The 21,967-nt window shown below is 42.6% G+C and overlaps 1 protein-coding gene across 1 annotated transcript; it reads right to left on the reverse strand.

Annotated features, from left to right (window-relative positions):
- Positions 1–2,578: 2,578 nt before the first annotated feature.
- tha1 (threonine aldolase 1) lies at positions 2,579–14,699 on the reverse strand. Its single transcript, XM_076298588.1, has 7 exons — positions 14,363–14,699; positions 13,845–13,928; positions 13,655–13,743; positions 11,579–11,764; positions 10,593–10,730; positions 4,444–4,636; positions 2,579–3,901 (listed from the first exon to the last, which is right to left on the reverse strand). The coding sequence occupies exons 1-7, from the start codon at positions 14,640–14,642 to the stop codon at positions 3,594–3,596; spliced, it is 1,278 nt and encodes a 425-aa protein (XP_076154703.1). The 5' UTR covers positions 14,643–14,699; the 3' UTR covers positions 2,579–3,593.
- Positions 14,700–21,967: the final 7,268 nt, after the last annotated feature.

Here is a 21,967-nt window from a genome sequence, read left to right on the forward strand (position 1 = left end):
GTCACTGCACTGCTGTAAAGATTTTACAAAGGTAAATGTGTCCGTTATAGTATACAAGGCATTTCTTTTTGTTCAACAAATTAATTATGGTTAATGAAAAATAATAATATTTCAGAAGGAATGTTGTCTAATTTCTCTAAAGACAAATTAGGTGTAGGCGGAAATGAAATCCTGCTGATTTGTTTTTATGTAGAATGGAAAGCCTATAGGATTGAGGCCAAATATTTTTCTTCTCTCAGGCAGCAGGTTTGAGGGGGTCTATGGCCTTTGATGTTTTCCTAGAACAGGAAAAAGCACCAGTGGTGAAAACATCATTGCATTGATAAGCAGAAACACTGTAACCTGACTCTCACCAGATGAATTTTGTTCCGCCTAGCTCCACTCATCCATCTGGGATCAATCCATTGAAGTGTTGCTTCAGAAGGCTGGGCCTAATCAAAAAATGCTTGCATATGATTGGATAAGCCATTTGTCCGTCATCTATTGACGTGCTACTTCAACCACTCACATCGAAGCCAACCCGTGACGCTGATAACAGTCTCACAGTCGCTTCTACGCTATGTCACATCTATGAAACTCCCGCCCTGCGTCCTGATTGGCTCTACCATACAATCTCGTGCTAAAATCACTTTCAACGGAAGAGGTCCCAGATGGATGTTAGTGAAGCTAGGCGGAGCTAAGCGGAACGAAATTCATCTGGCGAGAGTCAGGTTAGAAACACTGTGCTTTATGTTACATTTTGATAGTCTGGCCCCGCCTACCTAGTATCTCCACTAATTTTTTATCTCGCTGAGATGCTAGGCTACATGTCTGGCTCCTCTTGATTCATTTACGTTTCTATCAGCCACCAGAATGGGGGGGGCAATCAGCTACGAGAGGGAAAGACGTTAGTTTCAAAATTGAAAGTGGCTGTGGTGGCCCCAGCTGTGGCGCGACTGGCACTGTGCGCCGGCGACCCGGGTTCGGTTCCCGCCCCGTGGTCCTTTCCGGATCCCACCCCTGCGCTCTCTCCCACTCGTTTCCTGTCGCTCTCCACTGTCCTATCATTAAAAGGTATAAAAAAAGGGCAAAAAAAAAATATATACTAAAAAAAAAGAAAAAAAAAAGAAAGTGGCTGTGGTAAACGGTAGTAGGAAGAACTGCAGTCGGAGGAATGTATGAATTGATACAGCAAAGGTAAATAGCCTACACTGTTTCCTGATTGCCTATACAGTTTAATATCAGTTTGTTTTAGCCATTTGAATGTGATGGGTTTGAAATCACTGGTTCAGCCAAACCAAACATAAAGTCTTTGCCCATTACGATGCCAGGGAAACATTTTCTAATGGAGAGTACCCAGACTCTCCTCACAAAGTGAGTGAGTCTGGTGAAACCAGGCTAACACTTTCATGCATTTGAAATAAGAAATTGGTCAAATGGAAGACTTTAAAATGGACCCTCTTTGAGCAGAGAGGGTTTTATTTCCTACAAGGTTGATACAGTTTGGACCCTCTAGGGCTGAGAATGCTGTCTTTCCACAACTGAATAGGCCTTTGTACTGTACCTCGTGTTTTCACAGGAAGTGAACAGCGATCTTAACCAGGCTTTTAACAGCAGGTTGAAGATAAGAATGAATGACCTGAGAGTAGATTGGGGCCCCATGAGCCAATCTGCCCGGTTTGACATTAGTCTGACAGCAGGTGAAAGAGGCAGCTGGATGATTACACCCAAGCGTGGTGGTGGTTTTGCTTTTCTGGGGGGAAGTGGATGTGATGGACATGAGTGCAATTCACACTGTCAGTGAGAGGGCTGATCAGAGTCTATCTCTGGCCCTTGTGACTTACCAGACTCATCATTCCTGGAAGTGTCTTGCATTTCATTCTACCCCTTGGAATTAAAGGTCAGCCTGCCTTACGTATTGTGTTTATTTCTCACATCCATATACTCATCATGTTGATGGATTCTTTTGGCTTTCTCATTCTCTTTTAAATATCACATATAAAGACAAATACACACATAGCTTGTGAAGAGCACCCACCACTGGTTTTAACACTGCCAATGACTTCTTTATTCAATCATTCCTGAATAATTTAGTTTCACACTGAGGTACCAGAGTTCAAAGATTCATTTAGAGAACTATTCATCATATTTCAAGCCCTGAAAAAATATGAGTTTAATCTTTGATAGTGATCTTCCTTCACTTCAGAAGAAGTTTCAGGCGGGAAAAACACCTTGTCAGCCTACCAGATGAGAAATTTTTTTTTTTTACTTTCTTTTTCCACTTTTCCATTTAAATGTAAGGTCATGCATAGTTGATTATCATATTATTCTTTCACACAAGGACCTTGATTAGAGAGACTTGAGAGCCTCCCAGTGGAACACTTGACTGAATGGATTTTCTGTGCCCATTCCACATACTGTAATTTGCTGTCAGATGATATTGATGTTGAAAACAACATGAAATTCTGTCAATACAAACCCATTTCAATCAATAAACCTGTAATGTGCAATGATTAGATGAATGAGTAGTTAGCCTATTCATGAGCATCTCTACTTCAAAAATGTAGTCCTATCCATTTGTTTTTTGTTTCTCAGTAAAGTGGCAATTCTCCAGATCACTGTTTCAATAGAACGTTTCTAAAGGCATAGCTGATGTTTCAATGCTATATCTTCTGTCATACAGCCTTACATCCTGCAGACCGTTTAGAGCTCAGATGTTGTCTAATAGCCATGTATATTTCTCAAGTCCTGGCTTGTTGTGCCAGACAGGTTAGCTTCAGAATACACAATCACGTTGCAGGAGCAAACGAGATATTGTCTGATGGTTTTGCTGCAACAATCACATGTTAAGAAGAACTCCTGCTAAGTTCAACCTGAGAATTATTTTTAGACACCCACTCTGTGTCCAATAAATAAACAAACAAACAAAATGTCTGAAACAGAGATGTTAAATGAAGTATTATCGATCCAACCTAAACATAATAAGAATGGCAGGAAAGGATTTGTTTTCATTTCACATTATATTGAACATATCTGTTGGTCAGATTCTATTCCAATATAACAGGTTATGCCAGACCTTGCATAGGCCACTGAATAAAGCATCTGCATATCATAACTGAATCACCATACTATAATAATGAATTGCAAACATTAGTCAAGTAAGCAAAACAAAGTTATTCTGTTTCTGAAAACCTATTAAAATCACAACTTGATCTTGTGTCAGGTCAGACCCCGATGAGTCTGTAAGCATTTGGTTAGTGTTTAAAAATGACAGAGGGAGCACTATAGTCTGAAACCCAGTTGAAACAATATGGTTTTGCGTCAGCATAACTACGTCAGTTTCCACCGAAATTGTTATCACTGAAACATGAACAGAAATGTACACTGTACTGCCCAGAGGAAACACTTCTGTTGGAACTGGGAAGAATTCCTGGCAGCGGCTATCCGCTGGCTAAGTTCTGTGTTAGGATAGGTTAGGGTCACATGGTAGGGCAAGCACTGACTTACAGGCGGGGCTTCAGTGATATCACTACCTGTGGCTAATTGGTAAATGACACCTGTCCTCTCAATCAGGAGACAGACAATGGGTTTTTGAGGCCTGCTGGAGGAGGCACTTAATGGGCTCTGGCCCTCTCTCTGGTCAGTTGCTGAGCTACAAACTGCATCTTCTGGGCAGCGAGCTGCGTGTCCTCCTCGGAGATGCCCACATGCCACACGGCCCTCACCGAACTGGCAACGTGCGGGAACATGAGCACCCGCACGCCCTGGCCCAGTGCCCGCTCCTCGTCCTCGGACACAGCAGCCGCCCGCTCACACAGCTCCGCAGGGCTTATGACCTCGGCACACACGCGAAAGCGCACGATGTTCGTCTCCACGGCAGCAAGGTCCACCTGATAGACTGGGGAGTCACACTGCAGCAGGGCTGAGAGAAGTACGGGGAGTACACACACACACACACACACACACACACAATTGATCACAGCTCTAAAACATTCACTACACAGTACCATTAACTTTAGATTGGTAGATTGATTAAATCAGTCATTTCCACTTATTATTCCAGCAGAGAGCTGTATAATCAGCTTGGGCTCTAAGTTGATGATTTACTGTTATCCATTTTGAATAGAAAGGAGAATAAGAGTAATGGCACTTGAGTGACATAGAAGTTCCTATGGCTAATAAAATGATTAATGGCAAAAACTTCAGTCACTTTAGGGCAGATTAATAGCAATCTTTCCATCATTAATTTCATATATTTAATTAAAGCCATGAACTTTTTTGGCTTATGAATCAATCAAGACAACTTACTTTAATATAGATTAGTACAATACCGCCAGAGCAAAACAGTTCCATGAGTATACTTATTATTACACTATTCCTTCCTGTAATGTTGTCCTTTATTTTTTTCTTTTATATCTAAAGTTCTTTGATTTGCCATTTCTGTGTGGATGAATGGGTCGTCACCTTGTGCAAAGCTCCTGGCATTGCGGTGGTCCTCCTGCAGTCTACCCACCATGTCTGACAGTGCCAGCTTCCCAGCGGCTGCCAAGATGCCCGCCTGCCTCATTCCACCACCCAGAGCTTTGCGGGCACGCACCGCCTGTTTCACAAAATCCTGGGGTCCACCCAGCATAGTGCCAACTGGTGCTCCCAGACCCTGTCAACCAGAAAAGACCAACGGCGATTAGGAGAGAGTAGGGTAGGTTGTCACACTTTTTAGCTTCTCTCACAGTGATTGTGGAATTTGAGGTGTGTACTTAGTATTTGCTGATGTCACCCGATGTCAGTCTTCCTGCAACACAAGTGTGTCAGGCAGCTGCTTCCAGGAGCCTATGGCTGCTGATTTTTGGGTCAAGGTTTAAAGGAGTAAGAGTATTTATTTAGAGGAGGAAATAAATACTGAACACGTCAATGTCAATTTTTTCAGTAAGTATACTTCCAATGAGGCTATTTGCATGACATTTTCACCAGACATTAGAATTAACTTAGTAATCCACAAAAACAACATTAATGTCCATAAGTAGAGTTATGAGTAAAAAAGTGGAATGGCACAGAGAAAAAGTATTGAGCATGCTAAGAAAAAGCAGTACACAAAGGCAAGGAATAGCAAGGAACAAGCTGGAAGCTAGAGAGTAATTATCCCTCCTATCTGTGCAAATTAATATAAGCTGGGTTAGTACATATTGATGGGCTGTAAAAAGGTTTTTTCGTTACCAAGGTGTCACACAAGAAACATTTCATGATGGGTAAAAGCAAAGAGCTCTCCCAAGACCTTTGCAATCTTATTGTTGCAAAACATATCAATGGAACTGGTTACAGATGCATTTCAAAACTTCAGAATCATCCAGTAAGCAGTATTGGAGCCCTTATCTGCAAGTGGAAGGAACATCACTGCATCATCAACCGGCCATGCACAGGATCTCCTCGCCGGTTTTGAAATGATAGCAAATGTCTACATTGTCTCCAACTTTGGGCTGATATTTTAATGTAATTACACCCCAAAATAATGAATTTGCTTCCCTTATAAATGATTCACAGCATGCAAAGATCAGTTGTGCCTTCAGCTACATAACATCTGCGCATGCGCAAACTCAGGTCACTAACGATCACGAATGCAGAGGAGTATAACAAGGCACATTCTTCATCCAAAGGTTATTATGAGTCAATAATTATATATTTTTGCAAATTGCTAAGCCATAGAGCGTCACTCAGTTCAATAGCTCAATGTACCTTGTTCAGTTTAATTCACTGCCGGTTATGCTTCTTGGACATTTTCTCCTTATTGGGTTTGATCTTACATAATTAAAGTGACATTAATCAATACATCTACTAAGCCTTGAGCTATCCACAAAGCACTCATAAGGGCTAACAATGGTGGCACAATGTTTTTTGAGACATTGATTACATATGGTGCTGTTTTCTGGTAGGACATTTTGAAGATAAACACCAGGGTTTCCCGCAGCACTTTGCAGTCAAGGCGGCCGCCTTGGCAAAACAAGCCTGCCGCCTTAACTACGTCGTCGTCAAAAAAAAAAAACGTGTTACTTTGTCCTGTTTTCTCCCTTTCATTCCAAACCGTGACCAACGCCAATCTCCCTTCTCCGCAGAACGCATTAAAAAATAAGAAGAATCGTGTCATGAATCGAAAAATAATCAGATGTTATAAGTTTTACATATGTGCTATGCCTCCGAATCAGAGCTAGTGAGCGGTGCAAATATCTCGCTCCTCGTTCTCAAGAATCAGTCAAATCGCGAACAGCCACAACTCCGTTTAATTGTCAGGTGTGATGAAATGCGTTCATATTCCACTTTTTATGTCATAAACGTTGCAGGCCTATGGAAAGGTTTAGTGGTAGGGTTGTCCAAGGATCAAGTTGTTGCTTCAATTTGTGTTTTAATTTATGCGACGCACCGATGCTGGGTTCATCCGTTTGGCACAAGTTTAAAATATTTAGCCGACTGCGTGATTTGTCATTTTCGTTCTTTTGGCAATTAATCCCGACTGATCCCTTTAGTTAACGTTGCCAAGCTTGTTTGTTGTTGCACTATCAGTGTTGCAGTCTTTTAAAATAAATGTTCTAAGTAAAATATACTGCCGTTGCTCTTAGTTCTTTGGGATGGGAGCTAAATTGACCTGACGCAAATTTGACCGGAGAAGCGGCCGAGTAAACAGACACCTGCTCTCAGCACAGTGTTGACTTGCGTGTCTAATCGGACGCGCAAGACTGACAATAGACGGGCCTAGGCCCGTCCAGGCCCATCCGTGCCTACGCGTATGCTTTCTAAATTCAACTAACTTAGGCTATATGGCCAATATCTTTGAAATTTAACGGTCTTGGTTTTATTAGTGGGCATGCCTCAGACTCGTGGTGTGAGCAGTAGGCTATGGGAGCGGAACAGAGCGGCCATTCCGGCCTCTAAATTAAAAGGCGCTCCGCGCTCAAATTCCATCCATATTACACAAAACTATAAAATGATCTAAACTTCATTCACTCTCGGTGTATAGATCAGGACAGACTTGCGGAACAGGCTGTAGGTCAACAGTCTGACAGCCTGCATGAAGATAAGCATTAATGGTCCAATAGTAAAACAGTGCAATTACCAAAGGGCCCTTGAAATGATCTTTTAAATGCTAGTTGTCAGCTCTGCCATGAGTAGTGACTAATCACATTTGCACATTTTGTTGTTTTGCACTTTCTTTTGCACTTGTTCTATAGTTTGTAATAGTCTTTCTTAAAATTACACAAATATTTTGAAATATTTGTATACTGTTGTCAGGGGCGGAGCTACGTGGTGGCCAGGGGGGGCCACGGCCACCACTGGTCAAAGCTTGGCCACCTTGCTGACCGCGTGTGGTTCTTGCCATAGCTGGTCAGGCAGAGGCTGCTTTGCCTGAGTTCTTTGTTACATTGCTCCAGAACTGTTCATCGCAGCGAGATGAAACTTTAATTGCGTGACAGAGCAGGTATGAAAACAAAAAAGAAATCATGAAATTAAATCAAATTGATTCATATTTATAGTTTACCTGCGCATAGATATGGCAAGCATATCAGAAGAAAGGGGAGAGACAGGGCTATCTATTGGTACCAAGTATATCGATGCTTCTGGGCTATAAAAACAGACAATGTGACTGCAAAATAACATCATGTACAAAAACCAACTATCGTTTGAATTAGGCCCTATTCACGAACCCGTGATCGGATAGATATGCCACGCATGTCAGATGAAAGAGGAGATACACAGAGCTATCATTTGATACCAAGTACATCCTTCTGGGTTATAAAACAGACAAAATGACATCAAAATAATAACTTCATATAGCTCCACTTACCCCACGTTTTTGTGTGTTGTAATGGCAAGGCATGTTCATAATCCAACGCAATCATGTGTTTCTCTATGGCAAAGTATGTTCATAATGCGGTTTTGAGATCCCAGCAAATTCCTGCATGGCATCCAATTCGAGACTCACATTGCATCCCAATTTATTCAACAAAAAAACACCTTTTTGCCTTCACTTTGTTCATGACAATGCAGTAAAAAGTTGTTTTAGAATCATCATGAGTGTACACACAGAACACGCAAACTCGGGTTCAGTCAGGTCAGATCAGTTCGTGTCACAGATATGGAGCGCAGAAAGGGCATTTTTCATTACTAAATAAAAATGGCATTTATTTCTGTAAGGCGCACACCACATGTCTGTAAATTGCTCAGCCCCAAAGCCCCCCTCCACCATGGTTCTTATATTGCCAGATTCAGGACAGTCTGCCCTACACATACATGAAAGTCATGTCCAGCTGACAGAGATACATTTCAAAATAAGAATGGTATAATATGCTTTTTGTCTTTGTATTATTTAAAAATCAAAATTAAATCAATGCAAGTATTAATATGAATTGGTGGCAGATCTGGGTAGCCTAGACTGTTCTGAAAAAAATATAGCATGTGTAAATGGCACTTACAATGACCAGGATAAATGCTTATAACTAAAGGTAGTGGAAAAGCCCTTAAAACAGTCTCTAAGGGTAAATTTCTTAATTCAGAGCCATGTTACTTACAGCCAAGTACATAGAGTGGATCAGAAAGAAATATAGTTTGGCCATCAGTATAAGATTAAATATCTGAATACAATATTTGTAGTATTTATTATTGTTCTTTAACATCATTTGAATAAAACTGATTAAGTAAGGTGCATTATCATAATATACTTTTTTTATAGCATTGGCTTATGGAAAATTATTTGGAGTGGACAACAAACTGACCTGTGTATCAGTGTTGGCTTTACACAATTTATTACCATTATTAAAATAGGCTATCCTAATCTTCAAAACTTTTTGAGTAGTTTTTAAATGGTAGTTTTGATTCCCAAGTGCCACCCCAATAAAAAGTCTGGACCCAGCTGGCCCCCCCTATAAAATAATCCTGGCTACACCCCTGACTGTTGTATAGTTTGTTTGGTGTTGTTACTTTGTTCTTTGTTAACTGTTATTTTGAGAAGCTGGTTATTATTTATTTATAATGTAGTGTTTAATAAATAATTGTTAAATATACAGAGTCTGTAGTGTATCGCACAAAGAAGACGCCAACACCCACACCCCCCCACCGACGGCAACCGATACCAGACCCCCCCCGGACCAACGACCTACCACCTTGATTAACACATTTCCTGCGGGAAACCCTGAACACCATTGTGTCACTTCAACATATTGACTGAATTCTTAGTTCACTCAGTCAATAAAACTTTAAATTGCAAAAAAAAAAACAAGCTGGCCAAAGATGGCAGAACTCAGCTGGGACGAAACCAGTAGCCAAATTTACATGCTAATACAAACAATCGTGGTTATTAAAATGCTAATGTGTGATGCTGCTGTGTACTTTTGTGGATTAAGTGTACTGCCGATTAAGCTGAGGCTGCTGCTGCTGGAAGACCTCCAAGAGAGGTGTGTGGGGCTCTACGGAATGCTAATATGTCACCAAGGTGCAGCATGGGCGGCCAGGGAGCCCCCACACTCGCACTGCAGCTGAAAGGGAGCTAGCTAGCGCTAATGTGCTTCTACAGGCATTAATATTACATGAGATATTTCTGAGCAAATTGTTCCACTCCATACATGAGCCCTGGGACCCAGTGCCTCTCGCATCTTTTCAATCTAAATCTTTAATAAGGTGTGTGTCAGGAAGAACATGAAGTTAGTTAATATATGATGTCATTGTGCTAATAGTTGGTTAATATTGGGAATATTATGCACAGCCTGAACAGTAAAGGGGATCACTGTGGTCAGGGGCTCTTCATGATATATCAGAGAGAGTAAAAGTATTCACTTGTTATGTAAACTGATATAGAGAGGGTATTTTAGAAGTAATGCATGCCTTTTGTATTGCTTTAGTGTCTCCAAAATCGTAGAACAGACCTCCAGTGCTCTGTAATTGGTTTTAGCAAACCGGGGCTGAGAACAGTCAGACAGTGAGAGCTGATTTCACAGATGAGTGATAAATCAAACCCTTTCCACTAAACTTGCACTTTCTTCTACTGCAAAGCCATTAAAATGAATTGTGGTGTGCTGATGAATGCATACAGAGTATTCTACAACCATTGGCCGTTAGAAGCAGTTAACTGTTTCAAGTGTGAAGAATGGTGTTCATTCTGTGAAATTCATTCGTGTATGAGGAGAATACTGCTTATCAAGTGGAATATTACAGCTGGTGGGGGATGGTGTGTATATCAATAGAGTGTATGTTATGCTTTTATACAGTCATTTTGTTCTGGCTTTATACCTTCATCATAATTGATAATGTGTTCACAGTAAGCATGTACAAACCATAAAGATTTGATATCTTGATGGCTGTCTATTCACTCATCTACGGCAAGCCGAATGAGCATTTATTCCGATGTCTAGTTAACTAGTAAGCATTTTGGCTCTCACTAGTTAACTAGTGCAGAAAATGTGGTTCACTAGTTAACTAGTTTACAGAAAAGACTCACTAGTATTGGACACTGTAGCTTGATATCAAGACATCTGAATAAATGCTCATTCGGCTTGCCATACTCATCCATACATCCACATGAACAGAATATGTTTATGTTCAAATGTGCAACTGTTGCCGTGGAAGCGGAGTACCTTGGAGAGGCAGACGCTGACAGTGTGGCAGTGCTGCAGGATGGTAGATGGTGGAACGCCCAGAGTGACAGCCGCATTCATCACACGAGCCCCATCCATGTGCACCATCAGTCCATACTTGTCCGCAAGTGACCGCAACTAAACACAGAAACATCCAACACACATACACATCAATTACGTTCACAACATTTCGCACACACTATCCCTGACTAGTACCATACACATTAATAATGCAATGTATATTAATAATGCACTATTGTGCTTTGTGTGTATTTCAGATGTTGCATATATGCAAATCCATTACATGCTTTACATTACATGTTTACACATTAGTCATAGAAAGACATAGGCTAACCATCACAGTCACAACACATAAGGTCTGGGACTGAAATCTTATTACAGACAGCAAATGCAAAAACATAAAAATTAAAAATGCTTGGGATGAAATTCATTTTTGGTGCTATCTGTTTCTGAGGGAGCCTCCACAGGCTTTCTTCTACACACCATCAATCAGCAGCTGGTAGGATGGCAATTAACACGCATGCATTCACATATTTGCCCCCCAGAGTTAAACAGTTACCACATGAATATCAACTGATAGAGCAGGCGGGAGGAAGACATAACAATAATCTTGAATTTCCCCTTGGGGATCAATAAAGTATATATCTATCTATCTATCAATAATCTCTCATCTCACTTTCTTGTCGGCTTTCAATCACATAATCACATGATTTTCTCTCTTGCCATCTGTTCTCATCTTTTTTCATTTTTCCTCCCAAGTGGCGCCTTGTTAGCACCATCTTAACACTGGGCCACAAATACATGTCACAACACGAGAAGGTGCTGGAGGAAACACATATAAATAGAAATATTCTGCTCTCTCTGCACAGGAGCGACCTGACCTGACCCCATCGTTCCCAACAGACTCCAACCCTCCAGTCAGGTGAGCCCACACTCTGCTGAGAGAGGACCCCTCGCCCGCTTACCTCCTTTAGGAAGGCCAGGGGCAGCACGCGGCCCCCCTGGATGTTGTGCGTGTTCTCCACACACACTAGGCGGGACCGCGGGTAATGTGCGTCCGGGTAGCCGTGGCGGATCTTGGACTCCAGCTGGTCCAGGTCAAAGGTACCGTCCGGGAAGTTGGTCACAGTGGTGGAGTGGACCCCAGCAAGCTGTGGGCAGAACCAGAGACCAGTGAGACGGAAAGGTTGGTAATTACGCCTGGGCTGTGTGATCCATGGGCCAAGGGAGAACATCCACAGTGTTCAGGTGACAGAAGTACCTGACGGACAATATTTCTTGGAGCTACAGTACAGGTAGGAATATGCCTAGAATTGGGTGAGGCATTTTAATAGAACATATATAAGCCATAAGTCAATACAAAAGACACAAGGTACCTAGCATCAATGAAAGACACAAGATGCCATGATAACTGAGCTAATTAGAAGGACACATGCACATACTACATCGCTTCAAATCTTGACAGAATGCTTATTTTTATTATGGAAACTCAATCCATTAATACTTAATCTTAGAATATTGATCAACTATAGCTTGTAAGTCAAATACTGCATCTTAAAATCCATTAGAGTAGACTACTGCCATTACATTAAAATACTGCAAGGTCCTACAGTAACATCAGGTTATTTCACATGATTGCATCACTATTGAATACAAACTGTTAATAAACTGCAGACATTGCATTGCAACGGAAGCCAACAGAACGCTGGCATTAGCTGCCAAGCATGGCAACCTAACCCACTAAAGATGAGCATCAAATGCTTGCTATGTATCCTCCTATTATATGTGGGAACATGCAGTGTAATGATGTGGCTATAATGAGCTGGCCAATTTAGTTTTTTAAGTGCAGTTAAGGGTAGTATTTGTGTTAGAAAACTGCAATGCACCTCTACTGTACCTTACTGGAAAGGCATATGTGTGAGGAGCTACTGCATGTGGGATGGTACGGAGGAGAAAATATGCCGGGGGTAGGATTTCATCCATTTTGTGCCTTAACTACCACTGTGCGTCGTCAACAAACTGGTATTACTCTGCACTGCAAGCTGTTCAAAACCTATAGCTAGGAGGTTTTATGTAATATAGCAGTTGCATCAATTGTTTAGCACATATATGCAAATGGAATACTTCCAGTTACTGTGCATACCTAAAATATTCAGACCCCTTCCTGTTTTTATTTCATATGTTCGTTTCATCCCTCATCAATCTGCAGTCACTACCACATTATGATGAAGCGAAAACATTTTATTGAAGTGATTTAATTTTTTTAGGTTATAAAGACGGGAAAACTGAAATATCACGCTGACATAAGCATTCAGACACTTTGTTATGACACTTGAAATGCCTCCCATTTCTCTTAATCACTGCTGAGATGTTTCTACACCTTGCCTGAAGTCTGTGGTTGCACTGAAAGTTCACAAGAGCCCACTTAGCCTTCATAATTCTCCTGAAGCTGGCTGCCCATCCAAAGGGCCTCGGTAAGGTGACTGAGACTGACCTGATGGCCACTGTGGCCGAGTCCTAGAGATCCAGTGTGGAGACTGGAGAAACCTCCAGAAGGATTCCACCGATGTGGGCTTTATAGGCTTTCCTCAGGGAGAGACACAGGAAATGTCCTTGATTGTATGGATATGTATGGATAGACCTGAAAATGACTCCCCATCCAATCTGACAGAGCTTGAGAGGATCTGCAGAGGAGAGTGGCAGAAAATCCCCAAATCCAGGTGTGTAAAGCTTGTTGGATCATACACCAGCAGGCTCGAGGCTGGAATTGCTGCAAGGGGTTCTTCAACTGAGTACTGAGTGCAGGGTCTGAATACTTATGTCAATGACATATTTCAGTTTCCCTTTTCAATAGAAAAAAAACCTGATTTTGTTTTGTCAAGAGATTATGTGTTTAATGAGGGGAAAATGTAATATTTATTATACATCTGTGGTGGACTGTAAGTAAGGACAGTAGTAGTGAAACAGACCAGAAAAAGTGTATTTGGCACTAATGATTCTCACTCCTGGATGACCAGGTTAAAGACGTTTTCATATCTCACCTGTGCGCTGCCTCCTTGCTCATAGATGTGCAGGTGAGACAGGTCCCCCACAATCATCTCATCTCCTCTCTCTCGACAGTGAACCATGACTGTAATGCACAGACAAACAAATTAGACCTTCACCTCTGTCTCTCTCTCACACAGACAGACAGACACACACACACACACACACACCAGCCAGCCCTTTTACCTGCTATCAGATTGCTCATAGTTCCTGTAGGACAGAAGAGGGCCGACTCCATCCCAAAGAGCTCTGCCGCCTGCTTCTGTAGCTCTGTGAAGATAATTACAAGACAGTTGTCACCTTTCCATTGTGCCCCAGGTCGCATTGCTTTCAGGAAAAGGTTTAGGACTTTATTTTTGGGAGGATACCACGGCAGGCCCAAGTTATCCTATCCTATAATCTAACATTTGTAACGGGCCGCCCTCCACTGGTCGTGAAATGTAATAACAAAGTTCAGAACATCGCCATGTCAAAAGTTCCATCAGCCTTTTAAGCAGAAATGTCACCGTATGGAGACATAGCGCCTCACTTAGCCCATTATTCTTTTCTGTTGCACAAATCTGAATAAATCTGAAGTTGCCATTACACATGTGTTTTTGCACAGATTTATTGACTTATTTCAAACTAGCATGATGGCAGCAACATGTTGACTGCATTATATATGACACTGTAACACTGTTGAAAACGATCACTCAGTTTCAGACCGTTGACAGTAGGGTCCTCGCCAAATACATCGTCCCCAACCTTGGCCTCTGACATGGCGCGTCGCATCAGCGGCCCAGGTTTTGTGACGGTATCGCTCCGTAGATCTATGGTCCGGGCAGATTCTGCCTGACACCCAGTAGCGGGGTTTCCAGATTCATAATAGCACCTTACAAAGTGTGTTACTCCAGCTTGATGATGGCGATGTTTGAATGGGTTCGCACGGCGACTTAGATAGTGCAGGAATGAACGAGTAGGTGCCGATAAGGTCGTGGACGTCATGTTTTAGGTGAGAAAAGAAATAACGTGACTAGCACATGCGTTGTTGTTACATGTAGACTTTGGTTTACCGAGTGTGTGTTCGGTAATCATTCATTTCAGACCGTTCTTGCATAAGGCATAAGTAATAGAACACGCATAATCGATAGATTCAGTCACAGGTAGGTGTAGGCTATAACTTAGCTAGCCCAGTAATTTGTTATTGGTGTAGGCAACCTTGTAAGCTATAGGCTAATCTGCCTATCTAACTAGCCTACTGTAATAAAGTTTCTTACACGGCATATCACATTTTTGATAGAGTTTAACTCAAGGCTGTGTTACAATCATTTGGCCAGATCATATAACTTGACTGTGCTTGCGTGCAGTTCACACAGCTATTCCACAAGATGTCACTCTATTGCAAGCCACCAGTCAGGTTGTTTTAACCAATGATTGTACTTTTTACAGTCATGGTTTCAACACGAATGCATAGTTTATGGTTACTTTTTATGGGCTTTTTAAAATCACTAAGGCTTAGGGGTTTTGCCTCTTCCTGCCAGGGCATTTAAAAAGCAACATTGGGTTTGGGAATGACCTATGTTGTGTAATATTATTAAGGCATTTTCAGAATTTGAATGACTTGATTAACATTTGCATAAAATTGATTTGCATATTGCTGATGCTGCACAATTTCCACATGCTGTAAAGCTACAGCAACTTATAGACCATGTTGTAAAAACAACACCTTCTGTAGCCTACTGTGTTCAACTCATTCTGTGCAGAGGTGCAAAGGCTGTGTGGGAAGAATAGGTGCAAAAGATGGTTAACTGATATTTTTAGGTTGTTGTTTTAAACTCAAACATTAGTCTAAGGCCATAGCTCATCTCAAATTTTAATACTCCCACACTCTTAAACAAACATACTCTATATTTCTCCTTCTCTCTTGCACACACACACACACACACATTCATTTATAGATTTAAGTTTATAGCAGCAGCAGGTGGGTGCGTGTGGGCGCAGCACTCAGACGGTAAGACCCCTTCTGACTGTGAGCCACACTGATGTCATTTTGGGCTGGCACTGTTGGTTTCCAGCGGGTTAGCTGCAGAGTGTGCCCTGCATCTAATAAAAACCTGTAGTGTGCAATGTGCGTGTGTGTGTGTGTGTGTGTCAGTTAGAGCTGTGAAACAGCTGCTCAGCCTTCCAGTAAAAGGCTGTGCGTGTGTGTGGCATTGAGGGGGGTGGGGGCCGGGGCATTGGTGTAGGGTGTGTCCATTTTCATAATATGCCAGAATTGTGTTCATATCATATTTTTGCATTTTGTGTGTGTGTGCTTGGCTGTGCTTTAATGTGCTTGCTTGAGTGTATAGCACAGAGGTGATGACCTCAATGTTCCTATGCTCCTTGCCACTTAAATCCATGGTGGGACCTCTGATATGCAGCATCCTGCAAATTAAAACTGTTATGATACAGGCCATCCATTCAGTGGGTGGGAACTCAAAGAACGTTCATTCCATAAAGTGCGGCTAACACAATTGACATCAAGGCACAGGGTGAAGAAATGACGGCAAGAGGTGTAAGAGGAAGGGCACTTTCCCGTATGCTTTGGCAGCCTGAGGGAAAATATTAACGTTTTACTAAAAGACATCTCCATGTTCTGGGTGTTCCTCTTACTGGATGAACAAAAATAATAACATTGCCTCAGAAATCCTCTCACCTTTAGGTTTCACACATATTCTCACATCCACCCCTCCCACAGACACACACACACACACACACACACAGTGGTGGAATGTTCTGTTCCATCTCTGTCCGAAAGAGAAGCTCTCCTCTATTAGTACGTGATTAGCTGCACGCTTCCCCCTGTTTTCAAGCTGCCCCCCTTTTCTGGAATGATCCAGAATTTCCGCAAACAATTGTATTCATAGCTGTAAACCACAGTTGTGCAATATATTGTGACTAAATTGCGCAAATAATAACCTTGGAGGCATTTCGTTGCTCATCATTTTCATTTTTTCTCACCTAACCCCTCCCCCAACCCCCAAAACCAGTGCTGGAGACCTGTGTGCGCTGCCTGCAGCGGGAGGAGAGGCGAGGGGAGGGGAGGGGCGGGGGGTTTACTGGAAGTCTGTTTTGAAAGGGTTTCCTTCACTCGTTTTTTTCGTGCTCTCCCCCCTCTGCCTTCAGCCTGGAGAATCTCGTCACTGATTTCACCGGATAGTTGAGACCCCAAAGATATGCACATGAGCCTAACCGTGCACTGTTGTTAGTGTTGGAGGATTTACTCTCTTATATTGGGACTTGCTTGCACATGCCGTGACTTAATCAGCTATAATTATCTACTTCTGGCCAAGTAAACCTGAATAGCCAAGACAGACATGAAAAGTTTGTTTGCGTGCTTTTTTTGTCCTGCAATATTGAACACGTTTTATGCCGAAAAAGTTTGGATTAGAAGATGATAGGTATGCGTGTCTGCATGCTCATATAGGTCATGTCATTTCAACAAAGCATTCTCAGCGATGTCTCTCTGAAGGCTCGGCGCAGCAGACCAAATATGGCTTTCCCAATTCATACTCTCTGGGTGGCTATATGGGGATACCCCAGTCATCACTCATCCCTCATGTTTTGACCACAGACAGACATGACCAATCATCTCTCAAAGCTCCATGCTCAGCAATGTTTCAGGCCAGTGAGGTGCTGGACTTTCGGGTGGGTGGGCGGAGGGGGGGGGGGGGGCGGGGTATTGGTCAGATGGTGTGGCCCAGATGATTGTTGCTGTTAAAGATAGAGGCCCGGGTGCCACTTTGGGAGGCGTGACATAGCGAGCGCTGGCATCCTCAGACCAGGCTTCACCCCACTGTTTACAGAAACAAAGAGAGCAAACATCCCGCCATGGCAGGGTCCCCACCCTGGCCCACCACTCCCCTCAGGGTCCCCGCACTGGCCCACCAAATGCCCTCGCAGCCTGCTATGGATGCCAAGACCACTGACATAACCAGAGAACACTAGTGAGAGAGAGAGAGAGAAAGTCTTGAGACTGAGAAGGGAGAAAGGCAAACAAATACCAGTATCATTGGCAACCTACAGTATACCCAAGGATGCCAGCAAATTGACAAAATACAAGTTTACAAATGTTTAGAAAATATTAAAGTTGTAAACATACAGTAGAAAATGTCAAAATAAAATACAAAATGCAGACCTTTTAAAATTTGTTTTCAGAAGCACTGTATCATGAGTGCTCAGCCATGACCGTAGCTATGTCAGGAAGAACACATTTAATTTCCTGTCATCCAATCAGAGAGAGAGCAACACAATCTTTCAAAGACTGTTTTCTCTCAAGATTTGATGTGCATTATTGTCTGCACTGCCCTAGCTGACAAAATGTTGTAACTTCTATGTTTTTACTTCATCAAATAACAGGATGCTATTTTGTGTATTAAATATGGCTGGATATATGTTAAGAGTTCCATGGTAGCGTGTGTGAGAGATAATGAGAAAGACGGGGAGGATGACTGATTACTGGCTTCAGGGCTGTCTGCAGATTTGCCTTTCTCAAATGCCTGAATCCCCTCAGGGTCTCTGTCCAAATATGGGGAGCTGTAGGGCCTAGACAGAGGGAGGGAGCATTAGAGCCAGGGAGGGATTCATTCATACTTATCTAGAGGGAGGAACAGCATGGTGGAGGTGGGAGGCCAGGGAAGGAGGTGTTCTATGGCTACCCCACTGTGACTGCGGAATATGGAGGTAATTAAACATGGTAAAAAGGTGTGATGAGGGGTGCACACACACACTCAGGAGTGTTTAACACTGTGACCTTTCCAGGAAGCGAGAGCCATTTTTCAGCAATTCATTTATCATTGCTCGCTGTATGTCATTATGTATATTTAGTGCCAGGAATTATATTCAGTCTTACTGGAAGAGAGCGCTCGCTCTCTCTCTTTCTCTCTGTCTGTTTCTCTCTCTCTCTCTCTCTCTCTCTCTCTTTCTCTCTCACCAAACTTCCTTGCCCACCTTTGAGCTATTTGTTCATCAGTGACCTCCCTTAATAAGCTTTTTGAGAAAGTGAACACGTACACACACACACACACACTCACTCATTCACTCACACACACACACACACACACACACATACACAACACGCTCACACACACTCACTTATTTACACACACACACACACACACACACACACTCGCTCACAAACACACACACACACAATCAGTTGTTTCCAGGCATTGTTTATTGCTGTGCATCACTAAGTGATCAGGAGATTACTCGCAAGGACATGACTCCAGCACAAGCCTGGCTTTGCATGAACTCAGAGCTATTATTCAGCATCCCAGGTGGCCACATTACTCAAGCATTTACAGAAATGTGCAGCACTCCTTGTATTACAAGCAAGCAACTGGAATGTCTTTTACTTTCCATAGTGATACAATATGGCCGGCATTTGGTCTTTTGCCATCTCTCTGGACAAATTACTTCATCACAATCACATAATAAGTGCCAGTGATGCGCAGCTTACTACTTGTAGCAAAACTACTAGCTTAACTACATTTCTCAGTAGCTTGGTGGTAGTGTAGCTATTTCTGAAGCAGATATCTTTTCAATAGCTTAGCTGTTTTTTGACCATGTAGTGCAGTAGCTTTTACAGAAGCTACATTTTCCAGAGCATTTGTGGAGCTCACAGTAGAGCTTCTTTCTGGCCACCCATACATGCAAGTTCAGTTCTATTCAATGGATCTGACAAACATGACACGTGTGTCCAACTAAATCTGAGAAGAGATGGGCATTGGTCCTTGATTGCGCTACTTTTTTTAGGAAACATTTAGGCTACTTTATTTGGTGTAAACATTTTTCATGGCAGAGCTGAAGCAATGAAATTGTGCTTGCAAAGATGTTTCTACTGCGTGGTTATAAAATAGGCTGTCATAGATAAACTGACTGGGGTAGCTTAATTGTATCTAAATGTAGTACCACAATTTTAGCCAAGTGGAATTAAACTGGGATAATCAAGAGAAGGTGAAGCTTTTACAGGCAAAAATCCAATGAAGATGCAAACATGCATGCACTCACAGTTAGTGTATTCCTTTGCTATAGTACTTCAAATATAGTTAAGGAGTTTTGAGTTAGCTTGCAGTTTATCCTGCAAGTGTAACCAAGGTCATAATTCTCATGGCCCTCGAACCCGCCACCCTCAACACACACCGGCATGGGAGTCAAACGCTCACTGAGCTAAAAGCCCAGGCTTCCAACTTGGCATGAAGCTGGTTCACTTTTTTGTTTAATTTTTTGTAAAAATACAAAGTAGTAAACTACTTTTGCAAAATGTATGTAACTTAGCTAGCTACATTTTATCTAGAGGAAGCTTTTGTGTACAGTAAGCTTCATTCATAGAGTAACTGGTAGCTTATAGCTCACCACATTTTCTAAGTAGCTTGCCCATCACTGATAAGTGCATACAAATGTCACATGCCGTTGTGATGCAGTTTCCTTCCCCATGTGATAAAGATGACAGACTCACAATGGCTAGGTCAGTCTGCAGTGACAGATTGATCAGTCTCTGATTTACTGCAGAAGGACTTCCACTGAATTGTATTTGTGGGCTCTAGATTGCCCCCTTTGGCGGTGGTGGATTACTGCACAGCTGCTATTGCGGTGAGCACATCTGCTTTCCGGGAGGGAGGCCGCGTGAAACTCACTTCAGCCTTCCTGTAAGCGCTGGCAGCAGTACACGCTCTGTTTGTGCTCAGTCCAGCCCTGGCAACTCGAGTAACCTCTGCCGTCACACATGTAAATAGACACTACTCTCTCTCTCTCTCTCTCTCTCTCTCACACACACACTCTCTCTCTCTCACACACAGACACACACACACACACGTGATGTGAGTGGAGTGAAAGAGTTGAATTCCACACCAGCATTCCATTCTGTTTTGGGTTGCCCTCTGATTGGTCCTGCGTAAGGCATGCTTCGCTCCGGTCTCCTCTATACAGCTCATCTGTTTGCATGGAAATTATTTATCTCCACCATGATCATTATCCTCACCTCAAATCCATTGCATATGTTAATGTGATTCATGGGGCTCAGTGGCATTCAAGTATGAGAAGATCCTGTTATTTTCACTTTGTCCAAGCAAGACAAACTAAATAGGTTTGACAGTGCAAACTAAATAGGTTTGACAGTGCAATCCACAGCACTAAAATGACTTCATTCTGTGCACAACAACACCAAACATCTCAGTGTTCTCATGCAGAGGAAGTTTCCCTCTCTGTAAGCGTGGAAGACCGTCTGGAACTTGCCGTTCGTCAGCTCTTTCCACTCATGCATTGCGCATTACTGGGTCTGAAGCACGATGGAAACAGTGCACAGCCTGAAGAATATCTAAAATCATTATCTCCAGAATAGGACGACTGCTTATAATGGCTCCCCCTGGGGCTGAGTTTTATGATCAGTAAAGCTACTGTAGGACCTGGCCTCTGTATGGTCATTAATAACAGAGAGGGAGGGAGGGGGGGTCATTTGATCTACCCAAGCTCAGTCATTCAGTGTACCACCTACAAAACACTGCTGTCACCCAGGAGTGCTTTGTGTTATTTTCTGTCTCAGGTCGTTTGGATGACGGTCAACAACCAACCACAGGAGGTGACTCCAACGCCTCCCACCTCCACTGACACCACTGAGAGAGAAAGAGAGGGAGAGAGAGAGAGAGACAGAGGGAGAGATGCATTAGAGGAGAGTGATGGGTCGCACATAAATGAGGGAAGACTGAAAGAAGAAGGGGGAGGGGGATGTCTTCTGCACAATTATGCGCTGCACAACCCAGTTCATTTCAACAGTGTTGAATTCAAGGAAGTGTGTGTCTGTTGGAGAAATGGAAAAATGGAATGTGTGTGTGTGTGTGTGTGTGGTGAGAGCAGTCAGTAATGAGAAGTGGTAAAAGCTGCAGGATACTGGCAAGGGGACTCAAGTAGCAATCCTGAGTTGAATGTTAACACCACTGTGTGAGGTTGTGTGTGTATGTGTGTGTGCTTCTTCTTTGTATGGTACAGTGCATCAGTGTATGTTTTGTCTGAGCAGGCATTGGATATGTGACTGAACAGTTAAGTGGCCGTCCTGGATTGAATATCGTGTGTGTGTGTGTGTGTACGTACGTGTGTATGTTTTTGCAACATGTGCAGCACGTCTCAGCAAGCCGCATTTCTGGCTCAAAATTGGATTAGCAGGGGAGTGGGGGGGGGGGGTGGCAGAGAAATATTGACTCCTTCTCGGAAAGGAGAGAGAGAGGGCGACGCCTTTCCAATAACCATAAACCCTCCCGGCTGAAAATAAACGCTATGACTGTCACAAATAA

The sequence above is a fragment of the Alosa pseudoharengus genome, unplaced genomic scaffold (assembly GCF_046254945.1).
Source record: "Alosa pseudoharengus isolate Yale_2024_CS ecotype anadromous, Long Island Sound unplaced genomic scaffold, YU_APseudo_1.1 YU_APseudo_1.1_scf_21, whole genome shotgun sequence".
NCBI lineage: Eukaryota > Metazoa > Chordata > Actinopteri > Clupeiformes > Clupeidae > Alosa > Alosa pseudoharengus.